Genomic DNA, 18,242 nt, shown 5'->3' on the forward strand with positions numbered 1-18,242 from the left:
CATCTATAAAACTATTTTTCTTGTTCATAGCAAATGTTTACTTCTGTAAGAGTTTAGTTTGTGTCTTTGTATTGCTTGTGTGTCTCAGCCTAAATTGAACCATCTCCATTTGTGTTGAATAATATTTTACTTTGGATTTTATACAGCAAAGCAATTCAGCACATGTTGGAGTGTATTGCTACATCAAATTCTGTGTGAGAACCCTGTTTATTTCATTAGCTCAGCATAGGATCATTTGTTCAGAGATAATGCCATTCTTTACATTGCAGTCTGTATGGGTACCATGGTTGATATACCTGGTTACATAGATCATTGCTACTGCTCTCATGTCTAAACTGGGATCTTTATAGCTTTTTAGCCTTCCCCTGGTAGTCTGGAGGAAAAAAAAGTACTGTAAGGAAGTTGCTTTCAAAAGCACTGTTGGCCTTGTTCTGCCTACGATAGAGTTTAAGGGAGTTTCAGGTTGAGGAAAAGTGTTGTGATTATTATAGAGTAATACAGTTAATTTGAAAAGTGGTTAGTAATGCCAAGTGCCTCAGTTTCCCTGTGCCCACTCTGAAGTGACTGCTTTCAGAGTGTGTGCAACACCCACTCACTGGAAATACTGGCCCCCTGAGATGTTTCAAATGGGCACTCAGCAACTGAGATATTTCAAGCTGGGTGTTCAGACCATGCATGATCTGTTTCTATTGAAATTCTGGTTCTCTACAACGTAATGTACTTGGGTTTCTTTTCCATGGGATTGGTAGGAGTCTCCTGGGTCACTGACTCTGTTCCTATTTCAAACAGTCATAGCCTACAGGGAAATGGTTTGTAATACAAGACAAGGGTTTTTTCATCAGGCATAGTTTGTAATCTAACAGACATACTCTTGGCTCAACTGACTTTAAAAAAAAGCAAAAACCTAAGCAAAAAGAAACAGATAATTGAAGATTTTTTTTCCCTTTACTTGGCGGATAAAGCAAATGTTTAAATCCAGACTAAAAAGCACAGCCCTTTCTTTTCTAAAATACAGCCTCAGAAGACTTAGGAACAGGAAGATGCTTGACCTAAATTCAAGTATTGCAATTTAATTTGCACTTTCTGAACAGAAGCCCAATAGAAAATAAGATGAAATCTAAAAATCACTCACAAGTGATCGTTCTGGTGCTACCTGTGTTTTTGTTCTCTATGCTAGTCTTTCCTTTACAAGTACTGCTAGTCCTGCCTCACACTCTCCTCTCAATTTTGCTCCTCCTACTTAGATTTTTTTCCTTTGGTAGAATACTGGAAACTCACATTCGAATTCCTTCTTTCCTTGAGAGGACTTGAACTTGAACTCAAACCATCTTCCAGAAAAATGGCTTAGAGATGAGGTTGTCGAATGTTGAAGAATGTAATGGAAACCCAGAATGGCTGAGTTTGGAAGGGACCTCTGGAGGTCGACTTCCCCAATCCCCTGCTCGAGCCAGCCCACCCATCTAGTGTAGGTTTCTCTTTCTGTCACTCATGTCATTTCATTTTGTGAGTCTGGTATGTAGGTGGAAGTGTTGGTCTCTCAAATCATGCATGCTCAGTCTCTAACTCTGTGTGTGTGAAAATTTTCTATGCAGAAAGAGTGGCTTTGTTAGGGGACACTGAGGGAAATACAGCTTCAAATACTCTAAAGCTTAGTTAAGGCATTTCCTGACAAGCTGGAGATTTCATTATGACTAGCTTCAGCAGTAAGTAGCTTCTGACTAATACATGGAGGGAAATTTTGCAATTACTGCCCCACATTCCCCTTTACTCCACCAATTGCCATTCCCTGTATGGTTGTTGCTCCTCTTATCAGCAGTAATTTTTCTTCTCGTATGAATTGCATTGGTTAGTGCCCTATCCAGACAGCTCCACGGATTTTTGGGTATTCTACATTCAACCATTTCTCTATGTTAAGAAATCTGCATTTGGGAGATTAATTTGATTTTCTCTAGTTTTTTGCTGTTCCTTTGTATGGCTTCTCATTTCTTTTAGTTTGGAATTTTCTATCTTCTGTTTAGAATTTTCTGTAGGCTGCTCTTTCTGCAGCCTAATAAGTACAGTATGTTGCAGGTCAGGGAAATGAGATTTTGAAAGAAATCTTTGATGAAAGTTTTCTGAGGAGCTGTCCATGTATCTGCAGGAGAAAAAGTGACCATGTACCCTCAGTGCTGCAAAAGCAATCAGTGTCCTGCTCAAGTTCCTCTTGGTCTGTGTAGTCTGAAGTGCTGTGGCACAAGCTTCACTCCTGTGTAGACAGAGGGGGAAGATGAGACAGTGCTCTCCTACGTTGGTTTCTGTCCTCTCACTGCTGAGCATCACTAGTGTCTTCTCCAAGTGTGTTGTCAATCTGTTCTTAAAGAGTGTGGGTTGGTTAAGAGTTTTTTCAAGATCTACTGTCCAACTTGAATTATCAACAGTTTTCAGTAGACCCAGTAGAACTGGAGGTGCAGAGAGTAGTCTTAACACTTTTGGATCTGTAAATGAAAGACTTACCATAAATGACAGCAAAAAAACTTAGTTTTATCTTGAATTGGGACTGTATTTTTTCCTCCAAAAGATGGAACTAAATCAGGGAGTCAGAGAGCTTGTGTTCCTCTGCTGTCAGCAGTAACTTGAAACCTGCTGGCAAAGTGTGTATTTTATCTGCTGCTGGGGCATATGAAGACAACTGCCTACTACCACTGTTGCTAATGGCTCAAGTGCTGGGTTTTAAAAGTCTGAAATCTACAGTCAAAATTTCTAGGCAATGGTTTACCATTCCTCTTCTGCCTTGAATCATGGGAAATCCACTGTGTAGCCTTGAATTTCAAAACAAACTAATACGTTGTGCCAGAGGTAGAACTGACATGTCCTGCTTTCTTTAAATTGAAATTTTGACTTTTGTTAGCAAATAATATAAAGATATGAAAGTATGTATGTATTCATCTTAATCCACATTGTCTGTGCTTAAGCATTCATTTTAAGTACATTTGTATTTGTAAGTTTGGAGGCTTCCTGTAATTTCATGGTATTCCAGGCTATTTTGTGTTTAAGATAGTCTGCAGTGAAAGCAAATGCTCATTTAGATTGGTGTGTACTGGCTGCAGCACAGCTGTAATACCCTAAATAACAAATACTGATGTGGTAACTTTTGCACAGAAAGAGGTAGTTGTGAAAAATCTTCAGAAATTCTGCTAACTTGTGGGTGTACACAGGAAACTAAAGTAAATATGAACTCAGATGTTAGGAAATGCAAGTTTTGTATAAATTTTAGATGAGCGTTACTGCAGGATGTATTAAATCAGTGCTGACTGGACTCTGTTGTTGCAACTTCTGTTTTAACACTGTGAGTTCATGAAACATAACTTAGTCCTGACTGATTATGGTTTAAATCAGCATTAAGGCACCTAAGCGTGATTGGTCTCTTCAGAAGTGAGAAATTGAACACTTGCTAGTCACTTTATGCAATTTTGTTCTTTAATATTTAGGGAGACTTTTCAGAATAATATCCCTGTTTCCATTATAATAAGAGATCATAAAGTTGTACGAGCTGGAATTCATAACTGCAAACTGCATATTCAGCCAGCTAATTTTAACATGATGCACATGGGCCTTTGAAAATGAAATTATGGCCTTGAACTGGGCTTTCTTTGAGTAAAAAATGTAATATTGCAAAATGTGTAATCTCTGAGTGGTGAGGGAAATGACTTGTGAAGAAAAGCTTACTAAACTCAACATATTTAGCCTAGATAACAAAGAGACTACAGTATGCACTTCAATGGTATTTTGTGCCAGTAGCTAAAAGCATATGCAGACAGTTTGGAATGCATTCCTTAGATATGAATTAGAAATAAGATTAGGATAACTTTTGATTAGATAATAGAAAGGCACTCATCCAGCACTTGCAAAGTGTTTGATTTTGGCATTAAGCTAGGTTGTTGGTCTGCAGAGTGCAAGGTTTGAGTACTTTGGAGAGTTGTCTGGCTTTGTAGCTGGAGTCTGGCTGGAGGGTATTCAGCAGTCAGTGTTCCCATGGTCTGCTGGAAGAGAGTCAGTGCCTTGCATGGATCTCCACTGTCACCCTCACATATGAAACAAAAGCTGCAGCAGGGCTTGCAGAGTGAATAACAGACAACGCCTTTTGAATATTTCAAAAGCCTGATGCAATTATTACATTTTAATTATTTTTGATACTGTAGTGCTGCTAAACCTGTGGGATTTGTGAGAATGAGTTGTGGGATGGTGTTGAGGAGAGAAAAGTCTTTTCTAATTTCTTGTTCCTTAGTAAGATCAGGTCAGATGGTGTGTTCTGATTAACCTATGGTGGAGTCTGTTGTAAAGGAACCCTTGAAGGTGCTGTGATCCCTGCCTTGGTGAGCTGTAAAACTTTACACCCCCATACAGTCACTCAGTTTCTTATCATGTGCACCCAAGCTCTGCCCTTCATCTGCTCCCTACTAGGGAGGGGCAGAAATGCTCTTGGCTCTTCAGGGGAAGGGGAAGCAGAGGAGGTTATTCTGTGTGTAATGTAGAACAATGAGAGTTTTTAAAAGGCAAATAGAATAGCTTGTAATGTAAGTTTTCTTTTAAATCTTGTTTAAGAGATGGGGAGGTAAGTGGCTGGGTAAAACATAGATTTACTCTTAGCTCTCAGCACCCTATGGATTGAACCTCAGATAGAAAATGGACTGTAGTATCTGTCAATGTGCAGAAATAGGGTATGGACAACAACTGACATGTACACAGTCCTTCAGATCTATTTGTATGTCCATAGTGCCTCCAAGGGCAGGATATGATTGTGTGTTAGTGACATGTTCAGCAGTTTCCCAGGATGTGTGTATTGTGTGTGAAGGAACAGTATCAGGGAAATAGCAGTGAACAGTATTGAGACTTAAAGCAGGCTGGTGGATGAATGGAATGGTCAGTACAGGAAAAATGTAGAGCAGGATGTATTTGGAGATAATGTTCCTCTTGCTGAGATGTGTTCCACCTCTTTGAGCTTTATTTTAATCCATCTCTCAAGTTGCATGCAACTTCACCTGAAGTTATTTTTATACTATTAGGAAAGACAGCGTTTGTACAACTCTCTTGGCATTTAACAATGCACTTCTTTTCCCCTAAAAAAAATTAAAACATTTAGGCCACTGTAGTTTCTTTGAATATGATTCATTTTGGCCATGGGAGGAGAATGACAGTTATTTGCTACACAAACCTTTCCTGTGATTCATGGAGTGTCCTTTGTGTCAGCCTTGAAGGAGGCACTTCATATGCTTCCTAGCAGGAAGGAAAAATAGTGTGATCATAGTTACCAGATAGGACATGGAAACTGGGTGGGAGGGAAGGGAAAGGGGAGAGGGAAATGCTGATTATTCAGAAGAAAATTGCAGGAATGCCAGGATTCTGTCTGCAGTATCCATTCATCTACTTAATGAAAAATGGATACATACCAAGCCTATATATAATTAAGGGAAATGTCACGACTGTAATTGTCGTGTTCACAAAATAGCATAGCTTATTATGTAACTTCTTTCGTGTAAATATATCTTAGCACTTTTCCTTTGTCTCCCTGATCCATCACTGTTTCAATATGGTGTGATGTTTCTGTTTCTGAGTGATGTGTTTCAGATTTTGCTCCCAAACTGATGGCCATATACAATTGTGTCAGCTTTCTGCAGAGATAGGTTTTTATGTTCTGACATAATAATATAGTTAGCAACTTAAGCAATGTGCCAGCTTGCCAGATCAGAAGACAATTTTCATTTCTTCATAGAAAAAAGTAAATTGAAAAGCTTCCTAAGAGCAGCACAGATTGGGCACTTAAGTGCTTTTAAAGCATCCTTCATCAAATGACAACCCCTGATGCTACATGGCAGACTTTGGGGCTCTTTCACAGTCTAGCTGCTTCCAGCTGCTTTCTCTATACCTGGAAACTGCAGGATAGGAATAAATGGGAGTAGCAGAAGTGGAAACATAGGTTTCCTAGCTTCCTGATTTCCTGCATGGATTCAGGGCTTGTGGCTGGCTGTCCTCCTGCAGTTGGCAGCATTTGGTGTGGTACATGCAGCTGTGTCAGGAATAAACAGCTGTGGCTGTTCAGCCTTGTGGCATCTACACAGGGTTCTTATCTAAGCAGATGCACAGCAACGTGAGAATGGGAAAGCAGAGGTGTAGAGATGAAAGGAGTGGAATTAGGAGGCGTGCAGAAGAGAATAAAAGTAGAAATGAATTACTAATCACATGACCTGTGTTAATTGATTTTCCCTGGCAATTAGAATTTTACTGCTTGAATCACAAATGCTATCCATTCTTCCATCATTTCCTGTGTTATAAAATGCTAGCTTTGTTTTGATTTTCCTGTAGCTGTGTTTATTGGGGATAAGAGGTCTAATTATAGCTGTGAACTATACTGTACTGCAAGGGCATTTAAGTTTCTTCTATTTCTGAGGCAATGTGATGAGTCATGAAATACAACTTTTGCAGAAAATATCCTGATTGCCTAATGACTAGGTGTTGGTAGATGAAATTACACATACTCTCTCTTGTTCACATGAAACCAGGGAAGTGTCTTTCTGAGTAAGCTGTTTGATCAGGTTACCCAAGAAATGTCAAAGATTCCAGTTGCAAAATGAGAAAAAAAAAGTATGTTTGAATAGCTTGAAAACACCTGCTGAGACTTACAAATGCATTAGATATTCATGGCATGAATACTTGTAAATAAAACATCTGTGAAAAAAAAATGCTGCCTGAAAATAATACAATTGGTCACGCATGTTCCACATATTTTATTTTGCAGATGATGAAGAAGATGTAAACAATATGGAAAAAGTCATGTTAGAATATGCTACAATGGACAGAGAACTTAATCATTATATAAAAGCATTTGAAGAAACCATAAATCAGGTAAATTATCTCTTTTCATGAAGTGATTAAAACATACCCTTATTTAAATATTATCTTTCAAAAGACACAAATGCTACATTTAAACAATACACAATTGCAAAGACATCTCTTCAGCAGGTATAAAATACTGAAGTTGCCAGTTCTCTTAACTTTTCTTCCCAGCTTCCTACAGGGTGGCAGAGTTTTTAACTTCCCCCCACCAAACCCACAGCGTTGGGAATATGGGTAGTGCTTTGGGAAGGATTGAGGACACTGTAGTTTAGACACCCCACTCTCAGGTGATGCCACCTCTGTATTGTGGAAGATGGAAGTGCGGCAGTTGAATTGAGGAACAAAACTGATGGCTGTGGCTGCAGAGAACCGAGGTTTTAAATCTGCTTCCCACTGCCTTCCTGCCACCTGACCTGGCTGCTGCGTGTAGAGGGTGAGCCCTTTACTGGCTCTATTAACCAGGGCCTCGCTCTGCCCCTGGACAAAGGACGGACAAAGGACGGACAGACGGACAAAGGACGGACAAACTCCGGGCGCGGTGGCGGCGCTGCCAGAGGCCGCCAGGGGGCGCCGCGCCCGCGCGTTCCCGGCCCGGGCTCGGCGCGTTCCCGTCCGGGGCTCGGCGCGTTCCCGGCCCGGGCTCGGCGCGTTCCCGTCCGGTGCTCGGCGCGTTCCCGTCCGGGGCTCGGCGCGTTCCCGTCCCGGGCTCGGCGCGTTCCCGGCCCGGCGGGAGCGCGCGGCGGCTCCGCGGCTGATCGGGGCCGGTCCGGGGCAGGTCCAGGTCCAGTTTCAGGTCCAGGTCCAGGTCCGGCGCGGCCGATCCTCAGTTTCAGGGCACGGCGGTGCCGGGAGAACTCAGCTCCCTGCCGTGTGTGTCTGCACAGAGACCTCTCGCTGTCGGTTTTCTGTGGGTTTCTCTAGAACAGGCAAAAGCACATCCCTGATTTCCCTTCGAGGTGGGAAGTCCGTGTTTCAAAATGTCAAGGTAGTGCAGCTTTTCAATTAAACCTGTCTTGCTATTATCTTGCTATTGCTTTTTGTTCTTTTAAAAGCAGTACAAGGAGAGCAAAGCAATGTATTTCCCACTAGTTCCGTTGAGATGCCTGCATGGTTTTTCTTTTTTAGAAAGGTTTTCCTTTAATTTTTTTTAAATCATCTGATCAGATGCTTAACTGAAAAATCTTCATTCAGATAATTAAACATACATGTTTAAAAGGAGTTCAAAACTATGTGTACTTCATCAAGTGTTGGACAGCAGTAGATACAGGCACTGTTCCCCATGTAGTCTTTAAATATACATTTCATTTCAGATGTCACCATAATTGCAGACCTCCTAGTTTATATTGGATGGTTCAGAACCTTTTTTTTTATTTGGACTATTCATGATTTTTAAAGCTTTCCTGGTAAATTGTAACATAGCCCTCATTGTTAGAGACTAATGAGATGTATCCAGACTTGATCAAAACACAGTTGGTTTATATTTTGGTTATAAGCCAATTAATAATTGATGTGTTATTGTTCTAATAGGAATTTCAGGTAATTTTAAACAATGACTTTTTAACTTCTTTCATTATTTCCATTTATCAGCATTTTTTTCAAGTTTAGGACTTGAAGGAGCAAGTCTGTGCCTTCACCAACAAAACACTCAGGTCTTGTTTACTTCAGATGCATCACTCCTGATATTTTAAGTGGAGCACAGGTGCAGCTGCTTCACTGCAGTGAAGGTATTTTTGTTGATTTCGGCAGAGCAGTGATACATTCGTGATTTTTAGGATTGAATTCAGCAGTATCTGTTGTGTGCATATCTGTGCTGGTGTGCAAAAAATACACCTGGAAGGGTTAGTTTTCCTTTTCCCCTCATTTTTTCTCTAATGCAGCTTCTTTGTGTTATTAAAACAAGCTCATTTCCTGTTATTTCAGTCCTAAGGTGCTAAAAATATAGCTCCAAGATATTTAACATGTTTTAGAGTCTTCATGGATTATAAATTTGGTAATGGCTAATCTGTTAGCCTCTAGCCACACTTCTCCTGTCTCTGCTTCCTACTCCACTCTAGGGAATTGTTTGTCCTTTCCCCTGCCAGCATCCAGAAGCCTCTGTGAATATGAGAAAGAAATGCATATAACTTGTGCTGTAGAACAATCTGTTCTCTGAAAAATAACAGCTCATGCTTTATTTTGGAGGCTAGCTGCATGCCATGCCTCTGGAGCTGCACTGCCCATCTCCAGTTACCTGTCAGAGACAGCTTAAAATCTGCTTCTGGGAAACAGATACTGTTGCTGAATTTAGGGCTGCACCTGGAAGTAGCTGTAGAATAGCTTGGGTTTAAAATAGCCTCCACTGACTTTCTGGCTGCTTCCATCTGAATTCCTTACCTGAGGGCTTTCTCTGGGGAGTTGCAGCAGGTCATTAATTTTCACAAGCAGACTGTTCTTCATAGACAGGATTTGTCTCCAGCTGTAAAACACATTTTATCTGATTATTTTATAAGTTTGTATGTTGATGATTTTTCTGGTCTGTAGTTTCTTCATACAGCAGTGAATCTGAAAGTATTTTATAGTCTATGTTTCTCCTTCTAACCAGCTGCTTCTAGTGAAATATCCAACTGGAATTTAGCAAGATAAGAGACAGCAGCAGTTAAAATTCGTGATAAATTATTATATGTATCTTTAAATGGCATTGACAAAAAGGTGATATTGTACAACCAAAGGATTGTAATGTAAATAACTTGAAACTAGCATGAGATATAGTCACATGTTTTCTGAAAGCCAGTTTTTTTGTTGATTTAGTTTGCAGTAGGTGGAATGCAGAAGGTGAGACATACCAGCATCCTCTTCTGGTTGAATCAGCAGCCTGTTGAGCAAGAAGTGAGCAGTTGAATCACAGTGTTTCCAACAATAGGTTGTGGGAAATCCTTTGTCTGTGGAAACTCCCTGTGCCACTGGATTTTCTTGTACCTGTGTAATGACTGGACTTCTGTTCCTGCTTCTTCTTTCATTTTTAATGGGTATTTTTAAAAGAAATGAGCCAATATTCAGGTCCTTACCACGCAAAGTCCAGACAGCACTCTTATTTTTTGTGTAACAATGAAAGACTGATGGAGCTGCAGTACCTCTTGCAGAAATTTTTTATACTCTTGAAATGGACCCAAATGATTGGAGCCCAGGCTCAAATGTTCCCTACTCTGACAGAATTCTCAAGTGGCCAGAATGCCAACATATTGTGTTATCCTAAATATGGATTCTTTCACCCAGTGTTCAGGAAGACAATCCACACACAGAGTCAAGATTCTTGATTTTAGTTCATGTCTGTACACAGAACAGGTTCTAGGTGGTAAATCCATAATGCTAACACATCTTCAATATGCCAGGGGCTCCTCTTTATACACTGTGAACAGTAAAAAATTGGCATTTCCCTTATATGTAACAACCTAACTGTGAAGTCATTGGCTTTTCATTCTCTTGTCTGCATGTAAGACCCAGTGCACATTTGTTTTGCTGGGCATGCTCTCTGAGGAAGTGGCATATGTGAGCAGGGCATGGTTGTACCCTACAGACAGGTGTTATACTGAATTTACTTAATGAGCACAATGTTCAAGCAAAGTTGTACTTGGCATTGTAGTTTGATTTATTGTGTCCTCCTGTTTTTCCTGGGTCATGGCTCTTGGTTCCTGCAGGTTTACTTTTCCTGTACTGTCTCATGGTGCTTCATTTCAACAGTTGTGCCTGCTCCCTCACTTCTACTCTCCTCTCTGGCTTAGCAGGGATGGTGGTGGTGGTGGACTCACCACTCTCTCAGCTTTTCAAGCATTTGGTTTCTTTGGGACTGTAAAAGCTGGGGTAAATTTTCTGAAGTCCCCAGACTTCTCTACAAAAATGAATTACAGTGTATTGTAGATCAAACTAGAGAAAAGGAAGGCAAAACTAACTTCTCAAGTCACATTATTCCCACCTCTCTTTTCTTCTTCTTTAGGGAAAGAGAACCTGGACTATTTTGTTTCTTTTGCAGGTAACAGGAAATTGTTGAATGTGGTAATCATATCTCTGGCAAGGATTGCTTAGTGCTTCCTTTTGCAAGTTACTTCTTTGCCAAACATCACTTTGTCTGCCTTTTGCTAAACCTGAGCACTGTGACAGAATCAAATCCAAACCTTAGCAAGGTGGAAGAAACACAGGAGACATATTTAAGAAAAAAAACCAGAGAAGGAAGCACTCAGAATGAGGAGAGGCAGATGAAAAGGTAAAGGACATGGGCTTGGAAAATCTTGAGATCATGTAGACATATGGGGAAGGGACTGGTTGAAAGAGTTCTGGGAAGGAGGTGGTGTTGAGCTGAAGAAAAGATGGAAATACTAGATGTTGCATTGGTGCTTGGGTTTTGTCACTACTTCTGCTAGAGCTTTCCCACATTGTTCTTGGTGAATCATATCTATCACTGTCAGTGGCTGCTGACATCTTTGTTTTCTGATTATCCTGCATGGAGACTGATTTGAGCAATTATAATAGTAATTTAATTCAAAGTTAATTATAGTTTGAACCCAGGAAGTGAAATTAAAATGTTCTTTGTTGGGTTTTATCTGCAAAACTACTACATACAACTGACGTAAGTGTATGTCTTGAGAGGATTTGAAGTCTGGATGTGTTGGTCATTTATGCCTGTGTGACTTCACACCTTGTCAAGTGTTCATTCTTCCTTTGCAAAGGTGAGGGGTGCACCATATTCCTTTTACAAGAGTGATTTTGTCTCTACAGGATACATAGAAATTACTCTTAAAATTGTTTTGTATTTTTGAAAATGGTTCTTCCCTTTAGACTAGGAAGGTCCTTGGAGTATGAATAAGAGGGGATGTTTGTCCAATGGGTCAGTAATTTAGAGCAGATTACTTAGTATGGGGATCTGTTATCTTAGTGGCAAACTGTGTAGGTTGTAATCCTGCAGAGGGATAATTCCCTTCAGTGATGTAGGTCGTATTCCAAGTGTGCAGCTTGTGAGTGATCTAAGCAGCTTGTGAGTGATCTGCAGAAAAGTAAAGAATCCTGTTTTAAAACTACTGTGCAGTTCATGGTCTCTGATTTGCAACCTGTATAGCAGAATTCTAGTTTCCTCACTTAAAACTCGTAGTATAATGTTGTAGTGACTTGGATGGTCTTCCTTGGTCTCATAAAAATGAAAGGGACTTAACACCTCTGTTAACCAGCCTCTGCCAGCATAACTTCGTAGGCCAGGAGTCCTACTGGGGAAGGTTCTGCCAATATGTCCAAGTAGTCTCTTATGAAAAAGCAAACTAAAGGAAGAAAACACTTCTGCAGTGGTAACTCCATTTGCAGTGGTCCTTGAAGGAACAGTAAGGTCAAGCAGAGGATGTGGTTCCTTCCAGCCAGGTCCCATCTTCATTGGCACAGCTATGGCAGCAGAACGAATGTGATGACTGAGTTCAGTGTATGTGGCAAATGCTGCCTATTACAGAGAGGGCTGTGCTTAAAAATCAGGTTGTCACTTAGTTTTCTGTGGGGATAAGTACCAGGAAGACTGTGAATCCCAAGGGATTCATGTGTTTTAGCTGATTCGGGATTCTCTGACAGTGACTGGCACTGAGATACTCATTACACATTACAGTGTTGTCAGTGAAACAATTCTTGACATGGAACTTTTTAGTTTCATGTTTGGTGCTGACACTTTCTTAATAAGCACTTTGCTCTTCGTTTTCCCTCTTGCTACACTGTCATGACAACATGTTTTAGGGCAAAATCCACTGATGATATCCATATCTGCAACTCTGACCTTCACTGTACAGCTGAGCTCAGAGCATTTCCTCTGCCATCAGTGTTTCTTGATTCTGAAATATTGTCTGTTAGCCATGACAATTTTGGGACCTTCTTTTTTATCAGAAAGGTTCTCTGCTGCACTGAAATTGCTCAGGAAGGTCTTTGTGGAGTACCAGAAAAATGGGTTTAGTGGAATGGATAGATCTTTTCTTGGGCTGACAGAGAGAATAAAAGAACCCTTGTAGTCTTTTGCTGCATTTATCCTGACTCTCCAATTGTAAAAGCAAGTGATTCTATCTTGAAATTCAGTCAGAGCATACTGAGGTGCACCATCAGCAGCAACAAGTCAAAACCCTGGTGAAAGATGTTGTACCAATGCCAATGTCTTTGGAGATTTTTGGGGAACTTACTTCATCTTTAAAACCTCATCTTTAGAGGTTTTTTTGTAACAATGGATCTCCTCTTGGCTGTTATTTTGGTACCTTGAATTCTAATTGAAATTCCTCTTTAGTTCTTGTTTACTTGTTTTCCACTAATGAAGCCACTTGAGACTGATCATTCATCTTACAGAATAAGCAAAATGTGGGCATTGGAGTAAATCCTTATAATGACTTTGGCAGGATAGTAGAGGAAAATAATATGTGACTCTACAGTTATGCCTCTGTATCTATATATATATAATGCCACAGGACTTACTGAAACTTTTACAGGGAAGCTTACTTCTAGCATTAGCTAGCTATGGAGTTTTTTAATATTTTAAAGTTTCTTCAATACTCCTTGATACAATTTCTAATCGATAATGTATTTCTTGCTCTGTCCTACTGCCATCTCCAAACTGTAATTCAAATAATACAGCACTGTTGTAGGCATGTTCTCTGCTTCTTGCAGAAACTGGGACAAAGATGCATTTCAACACTTTTCTAATATTTACTTTATAATATTTGCTTTACTTTTTTCTGTGTCTCTGTATGTGTGGGCTAAGCATTTGATTGAAGCCGCTTGTTACTTTCTGAGAATTAGTGATCTATGTGTGTAGTTCTCTACAGTAATATGTTAGAGTCAACATTTGGTGAGCTGCAATTAAAATATTTTTTTAGTGAGTAGCACTAAAAAAATATAAACATATAAAGAAGTAGAAATAGTGCTTAATTTTATGTGGGTTATATAGCACATCTTCAGCAGTGTGTCTTAGTGTGTCCTAGGAAGCATAAAAAGTGTGTCCTGCTTTTTGGAGAATAAACCCTGGAAACTCTTGCATATGGACATAGGTTTGTTTGACTTCACTGTGGTTGCTTACATTGGCCAAGCTAAACATTTTCCTAAATATTTGCAGCGTCGACATTAAAGTTGCTGAAATGGCCCTTGGCTTGTGTGGGTAGGAGTGGGGCAGCAGGGGCCGCAGCTGGACAGCAGTGAAGATTTGGGTGAAAAAAAATGTTCTGGACCTAGGGCCATCACATGGAACTGGGACCTCTGTAGATATGGTGGCAGCAGGGGTAGTATTAAGAACAAATGTGCCAGAGAAGTCCTGAGAACCACAGGGTAATTTGAAAAGTGTGCCTGCTATGTTGGGCAGCAGTGCTGCCCAGTAGGTAGCAAACTAGCCTGCGATTAAGGAGGACTGGATGCTATTTTCAGGTCTACTAGCAGCTTGTGTGGTTGACCTTGACAAATTGTTTCACTGTGTACTTTGGGCTGTGGTCCTGTATTTATTAACACTGCATTTGTGCAGTTCCAAATCACCTGGTAGCACATGCTCATCAATTAAGCCAGATCACATGATACTGTTTATGCTGGCTGTATTCTGGCTGCAGGACAGACACTACCTGATGGAGCTTAACTGTGCAAAATTAGAATTGGCAGTGTGGGTTACACTCAGTTGGTGTGTCATGCATCTGTGGTGGTTTTGATCTCATACGAGGCATCCTGAAACTGAATTTACCGTCTCGCTCAACCACGATCTCAGTCATGTGGACAGCATCTCATATCACTGTCTGTAAGAGAGTCTGTAAGAGATTTATATTTTTTTCTACCTGAAGAATTCAAAGCTATTTGAATTCAGTTTTTAATGATTTTATTTTAACACTGAAGATTGCAATTGGCAGTCTGAACTTTTTCTGAAATTCCAGAAGGTCACACATAGAGCAACTAAAGGTCTCTGTGATTTGTATCCTTACTTTTCTAGGCAGTGTCTGCATTTCAGAGTCAATGTGAGTTAACTCTGTCTGGTTTAGCCAAGCCTAGAGAAAGAAGATAAAATTTTGAAATGTAATGAAACTAGTAGGTGTTGAGGTAAGATAGCCAGATTAAAAAACTATCTTAATCTCAAATAATGGAATTTTTTTTGGTAGATGAAATTTATTACTGGAAACACTGGTGTTGTAGTTTCAGTTGCTCAGTAGTGAAAATAGTACTTCAAATTAATCATCTCATCTAGAAAGCTCCTGCTGACAGTCAAGGATTTAAATCCTTGGAGCCAGGGGGTGAAGGTTGAGTGTTAAATCCTGGATGATTCTCAGCAGCAGGAGTTTTGCTTTAAATTAGTTTCTGCTGTTAATTGAACACACCCAAGTTGATCAGTGTCAGTGGGGAGGCAGTTTCTGGAATGCCATCCATAAAATGTCTCCCTCCAAAGGTTGAGTATTGTTTTAATTACTGTAATTGTTTCCAGAAGTTATATGTATATGTTGGATACTTTAAAATTCCTTCTCCAAAATTTTAAATGTTAAGTCACTCGTCTAAAAACATTTACTTTTTCTCCTAGTATTTTTTTAAACTGATCTTATCAATAAAAATACTCAGTTACCCAGATTTTCCCTCAGCAAAATTCTTAGCAGATTTATAATGAATCACAGATATGTTGCTTACAGCATTAACTAGATCACACTTTTTTTTGGTGGCTTCTACTTCCATGAATTTGTTTTCGTTAAAGAATTTCAGCTAAGAAGGAGTTAGTGGTAGGAGCTGCAACTCTCATTCCTAGCTTCCTCATGAATTATATTATTTGGGATTTTTTCTTGTTGAGCTGTTCATTAGTGGGTGTAAATAGGAGTGTACAAGCAACTTATTGCATATCATTTAGAATAGACCAAAGTCATACAACTTTGTAGTATGGTTTCATAGTGAATATTTTCACTTTTACAGAACTGTGTATTTAGAGCTTTTGTTAAAATGGAGTTTTAAATTTGTTAAAATAAATGCTTTATTTTTTGATGCTGGGATTTAAGAGTAGCTTTTTGATATTTATTTCATTATATTGAATAATGGGTTTCTCACAGTTTTTAACACATGTGCTCAACCTGTGCTGCAAATGTCAAATTGTTTTTCTTTTTCAAATTCTACATTGCTCCTGTTGAGGGAAACTAGTGCTGTGATTTCAAAGCAGCAGCATGACTTTGTGCTTGTGATGTGCTGGAGAATGTAACTATGCCCATTCCAGTGCCTACTGAAATTAAAAAAAAATAAAAAAAAATATGCCTAGTAGTATGTATGCATTTTATTATCTTTCCAATTTGAAGAAGAGGATTCAAAAAATACCTGAATCCTGCCAGAAATCAATACCAGATGTCACAGAATCTCCCAAATGTGGCCCCTTTGGTGATAACCTACTGTGAGTTACAAACAGTGTGCTTGATAATAAGGGTTGGCAAGTTGAGCTAATTTCTGGGCTCTCGTGTTTTTCATCTGAGCTACGTGCATAGCTTGAGCATACTGATTTCACCAGCTGAAGTATTTCTTTTGTCCTTAGACTTGTGTATTAACACTGACAAGAAATGAAAAATATTATAAAAGACTTAAGAAAATAAGTGTGTACATCAAATGCACTCCAGACTTCCTCATGAAGTGTAAAGTTCCCATGTTTACATGTACTCACACGTACCACACCTAATAAATTCTACAAAACCAGAGAAATTAAAAGCTCAGTGATGTTGCTACTTTTAACTCTGCTGGCACTCTTCAAATGTTAGTGCCTCACTGCATTGCCACTGCTTCTGTGTGAACAATTCACAGTGTTTGCTCAACTGGGTACTCATCCACTGTTCAAAGCTGTTATGATGCTTTTTTTTCTTCTGTTGTGTGGGGAGAAGATTGGATAGCGAGGGCTTGGATGCAGTGGTGAGTTTACAAGAGTTGCTGGGAAGATGGCAACTCTGGTAAGGGAAAACATACAGGGTGTGGTTTTGTGGGGTGTGATAATTGTTGTAATACAAAGTGTGGGCTCTAAATGAAATGTTTCTCCATGGATATTTTTATGCTTAGTTGGAGGTGATCAAGGGATGCAGGTAAAGGCTGGGCTGTGCTTGAGGCAGTTTGGTCCAGTTCAGTAAAACTGTCTCTTGAAAGAGGGAGTTTCTGGAGAAGCTATTAACAACCCCACTGTATGCCCTTAGTCCTCACAAAACAACCCCACCTTTCCCCACTGCTTTCTGCTAAATTCCACCAACAATGAGCCATAGCCCTCACCACCACCTCCTCTCAATGGAATGCTGGTGTTCAGATTGGTGGGCAGCTTCTTTGCCTTTTCTCTTGCTTCCCCTCTTTCATCCTGTTCAGACTTTGGAATCTCTTTCTTACCTTCTTTTGGCATAACCCACAGTTGGCTGTTGTTGGTTGGTCACCTGCCCTTGGAGAAGACTCAGTGCTGTTGCCTTTTCTCCCACTGATACAAAGCAGTGCTTTGTATCTCTTGGCAAATATAACCTGACAGAGCACGTGGAAATATCATTGAACAGTATTTTAGGAGGATCTGGCCCATCAGTTGCATCTGCACAGAGCTGGCCCATCAGTTATGTGTGTCTCTAGCAACCCTCTGTGGACTAATTCGACCTGAGTTCAGCAAGCCATCCTCCTCAATCAGTCAGTTAGGTTGGTGCCTGGCCACCTTCATCAGTCAGGCTTAAAAACAAATATCAGACAAATCCTATCAACCAGGATTATGTGCACAGCACAGGTCACTGTAGTTGCAATGGCCGCTACAGTTCAGTGTGAGTTTACACTTGGCCGTTTCCAAGCCCCACAAAACTCAGACCCAAACTCCTTCTGTTAGTCCCTTCTTTTACTAGCTCTTTTCAGCAGTTATTTACCTGGTAAATTTTTAATAGTGAGAGATTGTTTTATGGTAAGTAGAAAATCCAGCTAAAGCAAAAAGCACCTATACAGGATTACAGGTGTGGCTTATGCTCAAGGAGAAACTGTCAGTTAATTCAGGTAAGAGGTGACTATAATAGCAGTGTGTAGTCAGGGATGGAACAGAAGTGTTTGTTCACTATGTGTCACATAAAGAGCCATTTAATGAAATTATCCAGCAGCAGGTTTTAAATCAACAAAAGGAAGTAACTTTTTACACAGTGAATAATTACATTGTGGAATGAGTTGCCACAGGATGTTATGGAGACCAAATCATTAATGAGTTCCAAAAGCTACTGGACAAATTAATAGAAGAAAAAAATCCTTGACAGCTGTTAGATGCAAAGATTCAAATACAGTCACTGTCTTGGTAAATCCCTAAACTGCAAGTTGTTAGTTGTAGGGAAAGTATATGGTGAGAAACAGGAAAAAGTCTTTATATTTGGTGGTCATTAGATTCCTACTCCAGCTTTTTTCTTATG

At 39.8% G+C, this 18,242-nt stretch overlaps 1 protein-coding gene across 1 annotated transcript in view; it reads left to right on the forward strand.

Moving 5' to 3' along the window:
• Positions 1-18,242, forward strand: part of NSMCE2 (NSE2 (MMS21) homolog, SMC5-SMC6 complex SUMO ligase) — a 128,267-nt gene that overhangs the window by 19,778 nt on the left and 90,247 nt on the right. Inside the window, exon 3 of the mRNA XM_071421788.1 lies at positions 6,773-6,879. Within this exon, the coding sequence (XP_071277889.1) occupies positions 6,773-6,879 (107 nt within the window). The remainder of the gene's footprint in view (positions 1-6,772; positions 6,880-18,242) is intronic.

The sequence above is a fragment of the Agelaius tricolor genome, unplaced genomic scaffold (assembly GCF_023055355.1).
Source record: "Agelaius tricolor isolate 1412-34295 unplaced genomic scaffold, bAgeTri1.0.p SCAF_2, whole genome shotgun sequence".
Lineage (NCBI taxonomy): Eukaryota > Metazoa > Chordata > Aves > Passeriformes > Icteridae > Agelaius > Agelaius tricolor.